This window comes from Neoarius graeffei, chromosome 6, assembly GCF_027579695.1.
Source record: "Neoarius graeffei isolate fNeoGra1 chromosome 6, fNeoGra1.pri, whole genome shotgun sequence".
Classification (NCBI taxonomy): Eukaryota; Metazoa; Chordata; class Actinopteri; order Siluriformes; family Ariidae; genus Neoarius; species Neoarius graeffei.
Window position 1 is genome coordinate 94213212 of NC_083574.1, and position 18346 is coordinate 94231557.

Consider the following 18346-nt stretch of genomic DNA (forward strand, 5'->3'; position numbering starts at 1 on the left):
CGGTGACGTTCTCACGATGTTCATTATGGCAGCAGTCACTCCACTCTGATGATGATGTCATTCTGATTTACTGAGTTCTGATTGGCTGCTTCATTCCATCAGCATTGAAACAGGAAGTGGAGAGCCTGCAGGAAGAGCTCCAGAAAAGTCACCATGAGGTGGAGACACTGCTGGAGTAAGTACACACACACACACACACACACACACACACACACACACACACACACACACATATTTAAACATATCTTGGCCTCATTCACAGAACTCGCAGCGTGCTGTGTGTCACATGTCTGTGCTTGCAAGCAGAGATTTGAAACAATATCAGAACAGAAATGAAAACCAAATGAAATATTTCACTGAACGTAATCGAAAACATCAACAAAATCACACAAAAATGTTATTTTAAAACGTGCTTAATACTGTGATTTTCTCGCATTCCACTGTGATCTCTGATTTCATGAAAGTATAGCCTCAAAACCTAAATATTTTCCCAGTATTTCCCAATATCCCGGTCACTTCCTGTCTGAGTCCAGGTCTCTCGTACAGAACCGACCCGTCTCACTCCATCTGTCTTACTGTTTAAGCTGTCCAGCACTCTGCCTAAAAGCCCTGATCACTCCGAGAACATTACAGCCAATACCATCTCTCGTCCTCCCTGTTGCTTATCTCCTCTTCCTGACACCGGCCAGCCGTGTGTTCGCACCCGTGTGTGTGTGTGTGAGAGAGAGGGGGAGCGCTCTGTCTCCTTCATCTCTCTCTCTCACCCACACACTCGGGCTGTGTGACCTGGCAGGCTGCAGGAGGATGATCTTTCTGCTGACTATTTTGAGTTGCTCAGCACTTCATCCATCCTCCCTAAACTCCACCTGTCATTCTCCCACATCCTGTCTGTCTCACGCGCGAGAGGACAGAACCCGGGTTACTGAGTCCAACACGGACCACTGCGTCTCTGTGGAGTACTGCGTTGTTGTTGTTGTGTTTTTACAGGCCCATTCTAACAGCTTACAGTCTCATCTCATCTCATTATCTCTAGCCGCTTTATCCTGTTCTACAGGGTCGCAGGCAAGCTGGAGCCTATCCCAGCTGACTACGGGCGAAAGGCGGGGTTCACCCTGGACAAGTCGCCAGGTCATCACAGGGCTGACACATAGACACAGACAACCATTCACACTCACATTCACACCTACGGTCAATTTAGAGTCACCAGTTAACCTAACCTGCATGTCTTTGGACTGTGGGGGAAACCGGAGCACCCGGAGGAAACCCACGCGGACACGGGGAGAACATGCAAACTCCGCACAGAAAGGCCCTCGACGGCCACGGGGCTCAAACCCGGACCTTCTTGCTGTGAGGCGACAGCGCTAACCACTACACCACCGTGCCGCCAGCTTACAGTCTTTAATAAATAATTAAACAAACATGCTGTGGTTTTGAACATTATTATTATTATTATTATTACTGTTACTGCTATGACTACCACTCTTACTAATTACAAATCACACTACTAATACTATTTCCTAATCCCAGTTTTCTTACTAATTACTAATCCCACTACTCTTACTGATTACTAATCCCACCACTCCTACTAATCACTAATCACACTACTAATACTAATTCCTAATCCCAGTATTCTTACTAATTACTAATCACACTACTCTTACTGATTACTAATCCCAATACTCTTACCGATTACTAATCTCATTAGTCTTACGAGTTACTAATCCCACTACTCTTACTGAGTACTAATCTCACTACTCTTACTAATTACTAATCCCAATATTCTTACTAATTATTAATCCTAAATACTCTTACTAATTACTAATCCTCCTATTCTTAGTAATTACTAACCCTACTGCTCTTACTAATTACTAATCCCACTACTCTTACTAATTACTAATCCCGCTATTCTTAGTAATTACTAGTCCTACTACTCTTACTAATTACTAATCCTACTGATTTTACTAATTACTAATCCCACCACTCTTACTAATTGCCAATCATCCTAATATTACCAATCACTAATCCCCATACTCTTAGTAATTACTAATCCTACTACTCTTAGTAATTACTAATCCCACTACTCTTACTAATTACTAATCCTACTGCTTTTACTAATAACTGATGCTACTACTCTTACTTATCATATCAAGCCACACAAGTAAACATTTTTTTTAATATTTTTAAAAAAGTAATACTACTATTATTAATATTACTACTGCTGTTATGACTAATGTTATGACTAACTATTACTGCTACTATTACTGCTAATAATAATATGACCAATAATACTACTATTATTACTATTACCACTCATAATAATATGAATAATAACACTACTATTACTATGACTACTCCACTACTACTACTGTGACTAACTACTACTACTATTAATAATCATAATAATGATAATGATAATTGGCATTCATCAGTCGTGTCGACTATGGTATCGCACTTTGAGTGGTACAACATCAGCTGTGGCTGTAGAGGCCAATTCTTGAGGTACAGTCTCACTCACAGGTTGGGTAGACATGGTTGTTGGTTGTTATTGGACTGCTCCTTCTGGGCTGCTGCTGCTGCTGTATCCTTCTCCTCTGTCTTCTTTCAGCAGACTAAAGCACCAGGGTTTCTTCATGCTCTCGAAAGCCTTGTCTGACGTCGTGCTTCCAAGCAGTTCTGTCGAGGGCGAGGGTCTCCCATGACTGGAGGTTAAATCCGAGGGCTCTGAGATCACGCTTGCAGATGTCTTTGTAACGCAGCTTTGGTCTGCCTCTTGGGCGTTTGCCACTTATCAGTTCTCCATAGAGGAGGTCCTTTGGGATGCTACTGCTACTAAGACTAACTACTACTACTACTACTACTACTAATAATAATAATAATAATAATCCACTACTACTACTATTACTACTACGACTACTATTACTACTACTAATAATAATAATAATAACAATCCACTACTAGTACTATTACTACTACGACTACTATTACTACTACTACTAATAATAATAATCCACTACTAGTACTTTGACTATGACTAACTATGACTACTTCTACTACTACTACTACTACTACTACTAATAATAATAATAATAATCCACTACTACTACTATTACTACTACGACTACTATTACTACTACTACTTATAATAATAATAATAACAATCCACTACTAGTACTTTGACTATGACTAACTATGACTACTTCTACTACTACTACTACTAATAATAATAATAATAATAATAATCCACTACTACTATGACTAACTATGATGACTACTACTACTACTACTAATAATAATAATCCACTGCTACTACTACTACTACTACTACTAATAATAATCCACTGCTACTACTACTACTACTACTACTAATAATAATAATAATCCACTGCTGCTACTACTACTACTACTAATAATAATAATAATCCACTGCTACTACTACTACTACTACTACTAATAATAATAATAATAATAATAATAATCCACTGCTGCTACTAACTACTACTACTACTACTACTACTACTACTAATAATAATCCAATACTACGACTAACTACTACTACTACTACTACTAATAATAATAATCAACTACTACTACTATAACTACGACTACTACTACTACTAATAATAATAATCATCCAATACTATGACTAACTACTACTACTACTACTAATAATAATCCACTGCTACTACTACTACTACTAATAATAATAATAATAATAATCCACTGCTGCTACTACTACTACTACTAATAATAATAATAATCCACTGCTACTACTACTACTACTACTACTACTAATAATAATAATAATAATAATAATCCACTGCTGCTACTAACTACTACTACTACTACTACTAATAATAATAATAATAATCCAATACTACGACTAACTACTACTACTACTACTAATAATAATAATAATCAACTACTACTACTATAACTACGACTACTACTACTAATAATAATAATAATCATCCAATACTATGACTAACTACTACTACTAATAATAATAATAATCAACTACTACTACTATGACTAACTACGACTACTACTACTACTACTAATAATAATAATCATCCAATACTACGACTAACTACTACTACTACTACTACTAATAATAATAATAATCAACTACTACTACTATGACTAACTACAACTACTACTAATAATAATAATAATTCAATACTACGACTAACTACTACTACTACTACTAATAATAATAATAATCCACTACTACTACTACTAATAATAATAATCTACTATGACTAACTATGACGACTACTACGACTACTACTACTACTACTACTAATAATAATAATAATAATCCACTACTAGTACTATGACTAACTACTACTACTAATAATAATAATAGTAATAACTACTACTACTACTACTAATAATAATAATAGTAATAACTACTACTACTACTACTAATAATAATAATCCAGGGCGGCACGGTGGTGTAGTGGTTAGCGCTGTCACCTCACAGCAAGAAGGTCCTGGGTTCGAGCCCCGTGGCCGGCGAGGGCCTTTCTGTGCGGAGTTTGCATGTTCTCCCCGTGTCCGCGTGGGTTTCCTCCGGGTGCTCCGGTTTCCCCCACAGTCCAAAGACATGCAGGTTAGGTTAACTGGTGACTCTAAATTGAGCGTAGGTGTGAATGTGAGTGTGAATGGTTGTCTGTGTCTGTGTGTCAGCCCTGTGATGACCTGGCGACTTGTCCAGGGTGTACCCCGCCTTTCGCCCGTAGTCAGCTGGGATAGGCTCCAGCTTGCCTGCGACCCTGTAGAAGGATAAAGCGGCTAGAGATAATGAATGAATGAATAATAATCCACTACTACTACTATGAGTAACTACTACTACTACTAATAATAATAATAAACTACTACTACTACTATGACTAACTATGATGACTACTACTACTACTACTACTAATAATAATAATAATCCACTACTAGTACTATGACTAACTATGACTACTACTACTACTACTACTAATAATAATAATCTCTCATCTCATTATCTCTAGGTGCTAATAATAATAATAATCCACTACTACTACTACTATGAGTAACTACTACTACTACTAATAATAATAAACTACTACTACTACTATGACTAACTATGATGACTACTACGACTACTACTACTACTAATAATAATAATCCACTACTAGTACTATGACTAACTATGACTACTACTACTACTACTACTACTAATAATAATAATAATCTCTCATCTCATTATCTCTAGGTGCTAATAATAATAATAATAATCCACTACTACTACTATGAGTAACTACTACTACTAATAATAATAATAATAATAATAAACTACTACTACTACTATGACTAACTATGATGACTACTACGACTACTACTACTACTAATAATAATAATCCACTACTAGTACTATGACTAACTATGACTACTACTACTACTACTACTAATAATAATAATCTCTCATCTCATTATCTCTAGGTGCTAATAATAATAATAATAATCCACTACTACTACTACTATGAGTAACTACTACTACTACTACTAATAATAATAATAATAATAAAAAACTACTACTACTATGACTAACTATGATGACTACTACGACTACTACTACTACTAATAATAATAATCCACTACTAGTACTATGACTAACTATGACTACTACTACTACTACTACTAATAATAATAATCTCTCATCTCATTATCTCTAGGTGCTAATAATAATAATAATAATCCACTACTACTACTACTATGAGTAACTACTACTACTACTACTACTAATAATAATAATAATAATAAACTACTACTACTACTATGACTAACTATGATGACTACTACGACTACTACTACTAATAATAATAATAATCCACTACTAGTACTATGACTAACTATGACTACTACTACTACTACTAATAATAATAATCCACTAATAATAATAATAATAATAATAATAATAATAATAATCCACTACTTCTACTATGACTAACTACTACTATTACTAATAATAATACTAATAATCAACTACTACTACTATGACTAACTATGACTACTACTACTAATAATAATAATAATAATAATAATAATCCACTACTACTACTACTACTATGACTAACTATGACTTCTACTACTACTACTACTACTACTACTACTAATAATAATAATAATAATAATCCACTACTTCTACTATGACTAACTACTACTATTACTACTAATAATACTAATAATCAACTACTACTACTATGACTAACTACGACTACTACTACTACTAATAATAATCCAATACTACGACTAACTACTACTACTACTACTACTACTACTAATAATAATAATAATAATAATCAACTACTACTGCTATGACTAACTACGACTACTACTACTACTACTACTACTACTACTACTACTAATAATAATAATAATCCAATACTACGACTAACTACTACTACTAATACTACTACTACTACTACTACTACTACTACTATGACTAACTATGACTACTACTAATAATAACCATCCAATACTACGACTAACTACTAATACTACTACTAATAATAACAATAATCAACTACTACTACTACTACTACTACTACTATGACTAACTACGACTACTACTACTAATAATAATAATCCAATACTACGACTAACTACTAATACTACTAATAATGATCAGTTACTACTAATACTATGACTAACTATGACTACTACTACTACTAATAATAATCCAATACTATGACTAACTACTAATACTACTACTACTAATAATAATAACAATCAACTACTACTACTATGACTAACTACGACTACTACTACTAATAATAATAATCCAATACTACGACTAACTACGACTACTACTAATAATAATAATAATACTTTACTGCTGTGACTAACTACTGCTACTATATTATTTTTTTTCTTAACGCAATTTCATATTTCTATATAGCTTTATTGTTTGTCTGTGTGTGTGTGTGTGTGTGTGTGTGTGTGTGTGTGTGTGTGTATATAAATACATACCACCAAATTTTAGATTATGAATATACCCATGTCTAAGAGATTAATAAAATTATTATTGGTAAAAAAGTAACATTATTATTATTATTATTATTATTATTATTATTATTATGTACAGTATAATGATACTATAATAATAATAATAATAATAATAATAATAATAATAATAATACAGTTACTACTAATGCTAATATTACTATTACCAATACTACTACTGCAAATATAATTACTACTATTATGTTATTTATTATTACTACTACTGCTACTACTGTTGCTGTGACTGACTCCTATTATCACTATTACAAATATCGCAATATCACTACTACCACTATTACTGCTATTATTACTACTACTGTGTCTACAATTATGAATATTTTTGCTACTATTAATACTAATAGTTCTAATGCTATCACTACTACTACTACTGCTTCTACTACAGCTACTATTACTGTTAGTGCTATTGCTGTTGCTATGACTACTATTATAACTACTACTGGATCTCAGCTCCTTCTGTGTTGATCTCGAAGAATGTTTGGAATCAATTTTTTTTTTGTTTTCCCTCTAGCAGAGCCTTCCCGGTTTTCATACTAAAATACCCGAGTACTCATCAGAATTCATGCTCCATCTTCACTGAGCCTCAGTGATCCACCTCCACGTTTCACAGTGAAGTTTCTGGGCTCTGCCATGTTTTCACTCCACTCGTAGTTCGTGAGCTGAAGTCTGGGGGTTAAAACTTATCATTCTGGAACTGTGATCTTTGAGATCTTTTTCCTCCCTCATCCTCACTGTTCTGGGGTCAGGACATTTTTTTTTTTTTTTTGGGGGGGGGATTACCAACATCATTTTGATTTTATCCGGCTTGTGAATCTTTTTTTTAATCACAACCTTGATTGTTTTAATGGTCTTTTTAGCTGCTTGATAACATTATTTTATCAGAAGTAGTGCTCCTTTTACACATGGTCTTGAAGGGTGCCAGTAACAGCTGTGATTGGTCCACTTGTGCGCATCGCATTTCCTCCTACGCATTTCCAGATGCTGCTTCTTCTCGTGAAAATGGGGAGTCTACTATCACGATCTTGTGCGAATATAAACAGATAAAGTGTGAGGCTCTGTAGCGGCTGTAGATCTTTATAACGGCCCGTTTAACCCTGCAGATTTAAACACTCTGGAGTTGTTTTTGTGCCTCATTCCTGAGCACACAGTGGGACTTTCTCTTCCCGCCGCTCATCCTGCTGAATACAGACGAGTTAAAACACTTCAGAAATACCTTCAGTGAGAGTTCACTTGGTTTGTAATCATACACTTGGGGTTTCTTTTCCCCAGTAGATTTGTTTCCGAGCAATATTTTGCCCGTGCTATTTTCAGTATATTATTCCGACAGTGAAACCGAACTCCTGTTCTTTGTTCCGCTCGTCTTCGATGTATAAAAGCAGTAAATTCTGGTGTGTTTCACACGATAGCGCCTACTAGAGGACACGCGCAGATGACGTGCAAGGATAAATAGTTCACCCACCCCCGTGCGAGAAGCATAAATCAGCCTTACCACCAGATACCAGCTCTGATTCTGATACCAATCACAGTCACACACACACACACACACACTGATGTTGTGATACCCATTTTAATTTTTTTAATGCAAAAACGGTGACCTTTTGATCCCGAGCTATAGTGTGTAATATAGTGTTTAAATCTGTGTGTGTGTGTGTGTGTGTGTGTGTGTGTGTGTGTGTGTGTGTGTGATTAAAGCTTTCTGAGGGAATGAAGAAATCATGTTTGTGTGCACCACGCTCCCATAACAACCGCACGACCTCCAACATTACACACACACAAACACACACACGCTTGCGCACACACGCATCTGACATGTTTGTTGTGTTGCAGATCAGCCTGTTACCGTGGTTACCCTGACATGAGTGGTTAGGGTTAGTTTAAAAACACATGATCCCGAGAGAGAGAGAAACACTGATAGAGAGAGAGAGAGATAAGAGATAGACAGAGTTTTAGATAGTTTTTGTACTGTAACATTTTAGAGATATGGTACAGAAGTAAAAACACACCACACATTCCTCACTGTCATTCAGTCAGTCATGCATGATTGCACTATCAGACAAACACACACACACACACACACCATCTCTACTTCTTTCTTTCACCCAGAAATCACAGAATTTGTGTCACAGTTTTCAGTCTTCTCAGACGTGTCCTTTTCCCTTTCATTGCCGATTGCAGTCGGAGCCGATGAGCGTGTCGATCTGTGTCACATCATGAAGTCACACACAACGTTTTGTGAGTGAAACACACGTTTGTTCGGAGCTCTGCTCTGTCATCATCATTATGAAGATCTTTCAAGGCAGCAAACGGTACACAAACCCTGTCTGCGTATGAACTAATCCCGTGCCGTATTAGCATGAGAAGTATATGGACACCTGATCATCACACCCTTGTTGAACATCTCACTACTGATTTATTCCTCTTTACTGTTATAATAAGCTTATAAGGAAAAAAAAGTCAGAAATGCATGAGAACAAAGGAACAAATTTACAAGAAAAAAGTCACAGATTTGGAATAAAAAACCCTCAGAAATTTTATGAGGAAGAAAGTCGCAAATTATGAGAAAAGCTACAAATGTATAAGGAAAAAAGTCATACATTTATGAGGGGAAAAAAATCACCATTTTGAAAGAATTCATAAATTTATGAGAAAAAAAAGTCAAATTTGAAACAAGTCAGAAATTTTAGGAGGAGAAAAATCTGATTTTACGGGGAAAAATTTCCATGAGGAAGAGAGTCACAAATTATTAGAAAAGTTGCAAATGTACAAGGAAAAAGGTCATACATTTATGAGAAAAAAATGAACAAATTTATGAGGAAAAAAGTCAGAAATTTTATGAGAAAAGTCACAAATTTGCAAGGAAAAAAAAATTCATAAGTTTATGAGAAAAAAGTCAGAAATTTTATGAGGAGGAAAGTCACAAATTATGAGAAGTTACAAATTTACAAGGAAGAGATGAAGAAATTTTTGAGAAAAAAATCACAATTTTGAAAAAAGTCGCAAAAAATTCAGAAATTTATGAGAAAAAAGTCAGAAATTTTACAAGAAAAAAAGAAATCTTATGGGGAAAAAAGTTAAAAAAAATTATGAGAAAAGTCACAAATTTACAAGAACAAAAATCATAAATTTAAATTTGAAAAAAGTCAGAAATTTTACACGGAATTATTCATGTTATTATAATAAGCTCCACTCTTCTGGGAAGGCGTTCCACTAGGTTTTGATGTGCAGTCGGTATTCCGGTTCATCCTAAAGGTCTTCAGTGGAATTGACTTCAGTCAGGTCGTTACACATTACAGGCATTCAGCAGATGCTCTTATCCAGAGCGGCGTACAACATTAGGGGTCAGGTGCCTTGCTCGGGCCATTCCTGCTGGTCCAGGGAATCAAACCGGCAACCTTTTGGTCCCAAAGCTGCTTCTCTAACCATTAGGCCATGGCTTCCCTTGATATGCAGGACACTGAAGTTCTTCTCCTCCAGCCTTAAGCACACCATGGAGCTCACTTTGTGCACAGGAACATTTTCATGAAATGGCTCAGAAATTCCTGCATTCCTTCTGTCCTATCCTATCCTATCCTATCCTATCCTATCCTATCCTATCCTATCCTATCCTATTTCACACCGTTTCTCTTCACATTCCTTTCTTTTCTTGGCTGATTGACGGATGTTTGACTACAAGACAGGCAGACGCCTGCCTCAGGCACCTGTCACTGAGCAGATCATTTACATCCACAGAAATGTCAGAATGTGGAAATCCTCCAACATCTAACGTGTAGAGACATCTCAGGGATCAGGAAACCCTCTGAACAGGTCCTTGTCTTCTTAGCTTAGCCGTCACTTTTTGGAAATGAACATGTACCGCTAACAAGTTTTTTATTTTTTATTTTACAATCAGGAAGTCAAAATATTACAAAGAGGAAACAAACAGTACGTTTAATTGCACACGAACATTCCATGATTATTCCAAATATGTGACTATTCGGAACTTGATACGGATCGTAGAAACAGCATATTCAGTTTGGATATTCAGAATTCGGCCTGGGCGGCACGGTGGTGTAGTGGTTAGCGCTGTCGCCTCACAGCAAGAAGGTCCTGGGTTCGAGCCCCGTGGCCGGCGAGGGCCTTTCTGTGCGGAGTTTGCATGTTCTCCCCGTGTCCGCGTGGGTTTCCTCCGGGTGCTCCGGTTTCCCCCACAGTCCAAAGACATGCAGGTTAGGTTAACTGGTGACTCTAAATTGAGCGTAGGTGTGAATGTGAGTGTGAATGGTTGTCTGTGTCTATGTGTCAGCCCTGTGATGACCTGGCGACTTGTCCAGGGTGTACCCCGCCTTTCGCCCGTAGTCAGCTGGGATAGGCTCCAGCTTGCCTGCGACCCTGTAGAACAGGATAAAGCGGCTAGAGATAATGAGATGAGATGAGAATTTGGCCTCGTTCTGAATTGATCATTTTCTGATTATGACACAGAGGATATGTTGATATTATTCCGGTTTTAGAAGCTCTCTTTGGACGTGTATGGCCCGTTCTATAATTGCGGGTACATTTTCAAGTGTTGAAAGAAAACAAAAAAATTGGAATTATTATTTTTTTTTCCGTTAAACTTTTTTATTGTCATAGAACACAAATTTAACATTACAAGTATTATTAAACCTTAAACCTGTAAGACTTTAAGTATTTATTCAAAAATTCAAAAATGTTATCATTAAACTGGGCAATCCATTAACAGGACTGACGATAACAGAGTTGACATTCCCCACCATTTTGTGTCTTAACTCCACATGCTAACCTCAAACTAGCTACCACATGGCATGTATAAAAACTAGTGCTGTCAAGCGATTAAAATATTTAATCGCGATTAATGTCGCGACTGTCATAGTTAACTCGCGATTAATCGCAATTTAATCGCACATTTTTGTCACATGAAAAACCATTGTAATTCTCTTATCAGCATAAAAAAGTGAATGGGCTTGCTTACCGTTCGAACTACGGGGGTACTCGGGGGATCCGAGATCCCCTGAAACAGACATGAGATCCCTTGAAAACATGATTTGGGAAATGTTGGGGGGTCTCTAAAATATTGGCAAAATGATGTTTATTGACATAGCAATCATGTGTAACGGGAAGCATTTGCATATCCGAAGTGAGCGCGCGATGGAGAGCCGCGCTCTGAGACAAGCGCAAGCACCCCCCCAAGGGAAAAAAAGGGACCCCCCGAAAATATCGGCATAGTTCGAACACTGGTTGTACCAATGTTTTTTTTTTTTTTTTTATTGCAGAGCATAACACGTCTTGTCACAGCCACTGCAAAGTGGGGCTGGAGCCGCCGATGGGAAAACGAAACCTAAGCCGAGCACCGTGGCTCTTCGGGGGAGGGCAGAGGACTCTGGCTGTGCGGGGCATGGCATCATGTCACAGAGCGTTAATCTCGCGATAAAAAAATTATCGCCGTTAAAATTGAGTCAAGTTAACGCGTTAATAACGCAACATTTTTGACAGCACTAATAAAAACAGAATGTTATGGATTTTAATCAAATTATCGGGTTTTTTTAATGAGCGAGAGATTCGCTCCGATATCACAATAACAGAGTTGACGAATAATTAATCTCCTGTTGGTGTAAAATCCTCAGCATTTTGTTCAAATTAATGAGAGAAGAAAAGGAACATAACGTACCTCACCGCCTTTCTGAAGCTTCGCCACCAGAGATAGTGACATCACTTGGTGCGGGTGTCATGCGTATATTATTATTAAAAGCCTTTGTGGATTTTATGCAGTTTTATAACAGAGTTGACAAGAACATTGGGACGGATAAAAAAAATTTTTATTATTATGACTGAAATTTCACATAATACAGAAAATTGACTTGCTTCGCAATTAATTTTATAACCGTTCGTAGAATAAGATAAAAAAAACAGACCGTTAGACTGAATCACTTCCTGTTTATTGAAGTTGAACGGATGAATCAGGAGTCGAAGACGGCCAATAATGTGGGGGGAGGGGTGGGGGTCGTTTATTAACGTTTTATGGATAAATTGGGTCTAAAATGTACATCAAGCATCGCTGTTGGTGAAAGTTTGTCATCATTTGCATTATTGTTCACAACTGGTTCAATAAAGATTTCTTTTGTGGGAAGTAACAAAAGGTTTATCATCTCGGAGACGCCAAATGGACCCCGAGCTCTAGAATGACCCGTATAGAGCGCATTCGGAATATGGGTCTCATTTGTGGTTTTTATGGCAGATTGTGGCCACGGCATCTCGCCTGTTTACGCTCGGCTCTGTGTGTTGGACACAAATCAAATCAGAGTACGCACGGCTACATGTAAACGGGAATATTACCGGAACATTCACTTTCATTAGCCGTGTAAACAGCTGAGGAGGGATATCGTAGGGGGATTTTCCGAATAAAGATAAAAACCGGACATGTATACATCGTCTTGGAAGAAATGAAGAAGTAGGACAAGAGGAAGTGGTTAAAATAATGACCAGTGAATTAAGGACAAAGGCTGAAAGTAACTCAGTTTCAGCACAACTTTTATCTTTGGCAAGTCAGCCACCACTGTGAGAAATTAGAACTCAATTTATATAATTTGGCTTTATTGACTGAATTTGGTCCAGCTGGTTGTTTTCCCAGTAAACCTTTTGCAGTATAAACAATACAGCACGACAAAGCTTTTGCATTTGTTCTGTTTTTGTTCCAGCTTTAACAGACGAGACCGTCAATGACGGCGTAGCTCACTCGGGCCCCGTCTAGTCCAGAAGGAACGATCTAAAGTGAGCCACCTTCCTTGCACAATAAATGTTGTAAGCTATATACACTGTATACAGTGCTGAGCGTAAATGAGTACACCCCCTTTGAAAAGTAACATTTTAAACAATATCTCAATGAACACAAACAATTTCCAAAGTTTAATCTCACATCTGTTTAACTTATAACGTGAAAGTAAGGTTAATAATATAACTTAGATTACACATTTTTTCAGTTTTACTCAAATTAGGGTGGTGCAAAAATGAGTACACGCCACAACAAAAACTACGACATCTAGTACTTTGTATGGCCTCCATGATTTTTAATGACGGCACCAAGTCTTCTAGGCATGGAATGAACAAGTTGGCGACATTTTGCAACATCAATCTTTTTCCATTCTTCAACAACGACCTCTTTTAGTGACTGGATGCTGGATGGAGAGTGATGCTCAACTTGTCTCTTCAGAATTCCCCATAGGTGTTCGATTGGGTTCAGATCAGGAGACATACTTGGCCACTGAATCACTTTCACCCTGTTCTTCTTCAGAAATCCAACAGTGGCCTTAGATGTGTGTTTAGTCATGTTGGAAAAGTGCACGATGCCCAAGGGCACGGAGTGATGGTAGCATCTTCTCTTTCAGTATAGAGCAATACGTCTGTGAATTCATGATGCCGTCAATGAAATGCAGCTCCCCGACACCAGCAGCACTCATGCAGCCCCACATAAGGACACTTCCACCACCATGTTTCACTGTAGGCACCAGGCATTTTTCTTTGTATTCCTCACCTTTGCGACGCCATACAGTTTTGAAGCCATCAGTTCCAAAAACGTTTATCTTGGTCTCATCACTCCAGAGTATAGAGTCCCAGTAGTCTTCATCTTTGTCAGCATGGGCCCTGGCAAACTCTAGGCGGGCTTTTTTGTGCCTAGGCTTTAGGAGAGGCTTCTTTCGTGGACGGCATCCGTGCATGCCATTCCTCTGCAGCGTACACCGTATTGTGTCATGGGAAACAGTCACCCCAGTTTGGCTTTCTACTTCTTTAGATAACTGCAGTGAACTTGCATGCTGATTTTCTTCAACCCTTCTCATCAGAAGACGCTCCTGTCGAGGTGATAACTTCCGTGGACGACCTGGACGTCTCTGTTAGATGGTTGCAGTTCCATCTTTCTTAAATTTTTGCACCACTTTCGCTACAGTATTCTGAGTGACAAGTAAAGCTTTGCTGATCTTCTTGTAGCCTTCACCTTTGTGGTGTAAAGAAATTATTTCCTTTGGGGAATTCTGAAGAGATAAGTTGAGCATCACTCTCCATCCAGCATCCAGTCACTAAAAGAGGTCATTGTTGAAGAATGGAAAAAGATTGATGTTGCAGAATGTCGCCAACTTGTTCGTTCCATGCCTAGAAGACTTGGTGCTGTCATTAAAAATCATGGAGGCCATACAAAATACTAGATGTAGTAGTTTTTGTTGTGGGGTGTACTCATTTTTGCACCACCCTACTTTGAGTAAAACTGAAAAAAATGTGCAATCTAAGTTATATTATTAACCTTACTTTCATGGTATAAGTTAAACAGATCTTATATTACATTTTGGAAATTGTTTGTGTTCATTGAGATATTGTTTAAAATGTTACTTTTCAAAGGGGGTGTACTCATTTACGCTCAGCACTGTACAAGCTATATAGAGACACTTTTTACCCCCTAGGAATACCGACCTATTTGCCAGAAAGAATCCAAAACGGCGAGGAAATGACCAAGAAGAAGCGATTTTTGTTGAGGCATTAAGGCTTAATTAGTCCATAACTTCATTAATAATTGTAATTCAGCAAATCTGGGTAGAAGTTCTATGCACCCTAGGTACCCCTATCTTCATGCCAGAAAGAATCAAAATCGGTGAAGAATTGATGGAGAAGAAGTGATTTGTGTGGAAACTGCGCATTAGGGATTGATTAATTACTCCATATCTTCATTATTAATTACAATTATGCGAATTTGGGTAGAAGCTATCTATATGCACATCAGGCAGACCTACCTTCCTGCCAGAAAAAATTAAAATCAGTGAAGAACTGAGACAGAAGAAGCGATTTTCATGAAATGTGGACGATGACGGATGGACGACGGACAACACATGACGGCATAAACTCATCACCTGTCGGCCGGATGAGCTAACAAGCCTTGGATAGAGATTCAGGATTAAAACCTGATCACGTCCCGAGATTCCCAAAATCATCCCGGAACAGAGATCATGGTTAAAGGACATGGGACATGGATTTTTTTCTGGGTATAATTATGTATAAAGGACATAAGAAATGCCATCTAAATCACTGCAGGGCGTCAAAAATGTGAAAATCATCACATTATTCAACTTTTTTATACATCAGCGTAAAACAAGGATTCGTTAATGAGCTAGATGGTCACGTGACCCGTGACGTCACAAAAACTTTCCAAGGAGCCAGCGCTTGGGTATCTAATGTAAACAGGTTACCGAAATGGACACCATCGACAGTGATATTCCCGATGTTTCACAGAGATGTGAAGTTAGACCCTATCAATTCGAACCGATAGCTGGAAATTCACATGAACATGGGTCTTGTCTTTACTCTGACGGGTCAGATGATTCTGAGAGTGAGAGTTCATTCAATCCCCATGAAACTGAAAGCGGTCGGCTCGATAACACTTCCTGGTAAGTTAAAAACAATTCTGCTCAAAGGCTAATGATCTGTTGAAAGAAGTATTATTTTTGTATCATACATTGAAAGTTCATCATAGATCTAGCTAAAGTCCGTTGCAAGCTAGGTTTTTTTTGCTGATATTTTTCGAGATTGATTGAGATACAATGCTTCCAGAGTCCGAGATGAAAACATTCAAAATGGCGAAACGAGTCAGAATTATGATAATCAATAATTGATACACCCAAAATTATAATACTAATCCTTACCGCATGAGGCCCATGGTAAAACCACACTTCCAGGAGGGGCTGCCGTCTGCCTCCCAAGCCGGCTGAGAGCGCTTCTCGTCGGGCACGGCCAGGCGGGCGAATGCCCTGGTCCGTCCGCCCTGTCTAAAAAATAATGGTACAACTCCAAGTGAAGGTATCAATGCGCTGTCGAAGCGCGCAGAAGGTGTTAGTACGCCTGTCATTATAGTGCGGACTTTCCATAGCATAGAAAATCGCCACGTTTCAATTTGTGTAACTGAACTTGTTTCATGTCACTGGTCATATAAACCTATGTAAACAGGAAAAACGCGGAAGAGTTTGGTCGCATCTAACTACAGCCCCAAAAAATACCATTGGCCATGCTGAGCCTAGCTACATTGCTAACAGGAGTGACAGCGCGTCTGACTGACTGGGAGGTCGCAATACACCATGATGTTCAATGTACGTTAAACACTCTAAAAACGAAACAATTTTCTTGTCATCCAAGACACAAAAACTATTTTGTCGCGTTCGTCATCATCACGATTCACACTTCTCCATATTCATCTACCCGCTTGTGCTGTACCCGAAAGTTTTTGTGACGTATAATCACGTGACAGCGGCTCTTCCGGTTGTAAAATATGCATATCGGAGCTCGAGCAGAAATGCCATATAATCATCACGAATATAACAATTTTGCTGAATTTAATAGATAATTTTGTATTTGTTGATGCAATTATTTCATATTTTTAATGGAAAGAAACTGATATAGCGTGCATTTATGTTTCATGTCCCATGTCCTTTAACCTCCTAAGACCCAAGCTGTTTTTTTTACATGCATTTTTTATTTCTTTTTGCTATTTGGGCTTATTAGAACCTGATTAGAATAAAAACTAAGCATCATCTTTGATAAGATGTACTTTTTGAGAAAAAGTATGTCCACATATGTGGATTCTTGTTCTGAATTTCTAAAAAGTGCTGTCCACGTATGTGACCGCTAGGCCCTAGGAGGTTAAATGGTTGTAAACGCGAGCATCACGTTGAACACTCTCACTCCGTTAACGTGATCTGTTTAAATTAAAGTGGTGGAGTCTACAGGAGGGCTGAGTGATTCGACAACAAATATATTCATGATGCCTTTAAACTGGAGCGTCATGATATCAGTATTGGCCAACCAGAAATTTTTTTCCCCCCCTTGACTTAGAAGACTTTTTATCAGTTCAACAGAGTCAGAAATGAGGTTTAAAGCGTCGTGTGTACGGTACGCCTGACGACTTTTCAGCTCGTGAAACTCGTGACGGTTCACATGGCGCTTATCAAAGTGCAGAGGTGTGAAACTGCAGCAGTGAACATGTGAAGAGGAATGTGAAAGTAGATACGTGGTGTCACAGACCTGCGCTTTGTTCACGCATGTATACACCCAGCGGGTTATCAGATAGCAGCGTGTCACAGCGCTCGGAGGAAAAACATTAGCAATAACGACAACAGCAGAAACGACAACTGAGCCACATCTGTTTCCACTTTCAGCTCATGTGTCACGCCATACAATACACTGTGCACTCTAAATCCAGTCCTCTGGAAAACAAACTCGAACTAATGGTTTACAACAATCATTGGATTTCTTCAGTATTAAATAATGT

At 37.8% G+C, this 18346-nt stretch overlaps 1 protein-coding gene across 6 annotated transcripts in view; it reads left to right on the forward strand.

Annotated features, from left to right (window-relative positions):
* Window positions 1-18346, forward strand: part of lekr1 (leucine, glutamate and lysine rich 1) — a 273905-nt gene that overhangs the window by 176382 nt on the left and 79177 nt on the right. For all 6 annotated transcript variants that reach the window (XM_060924188.1, XM_060924185.1, XM_060924189.1 and 3 more), the window contains one exon: window positions 103-175. In XM_060924188.1, the coding sequence (XP_060780171.1) occupies window positions 103-175 (73 nt within the window). The remainder of the gene's footprint in view (window positions 1-102; window positions 176-18346) is intronic.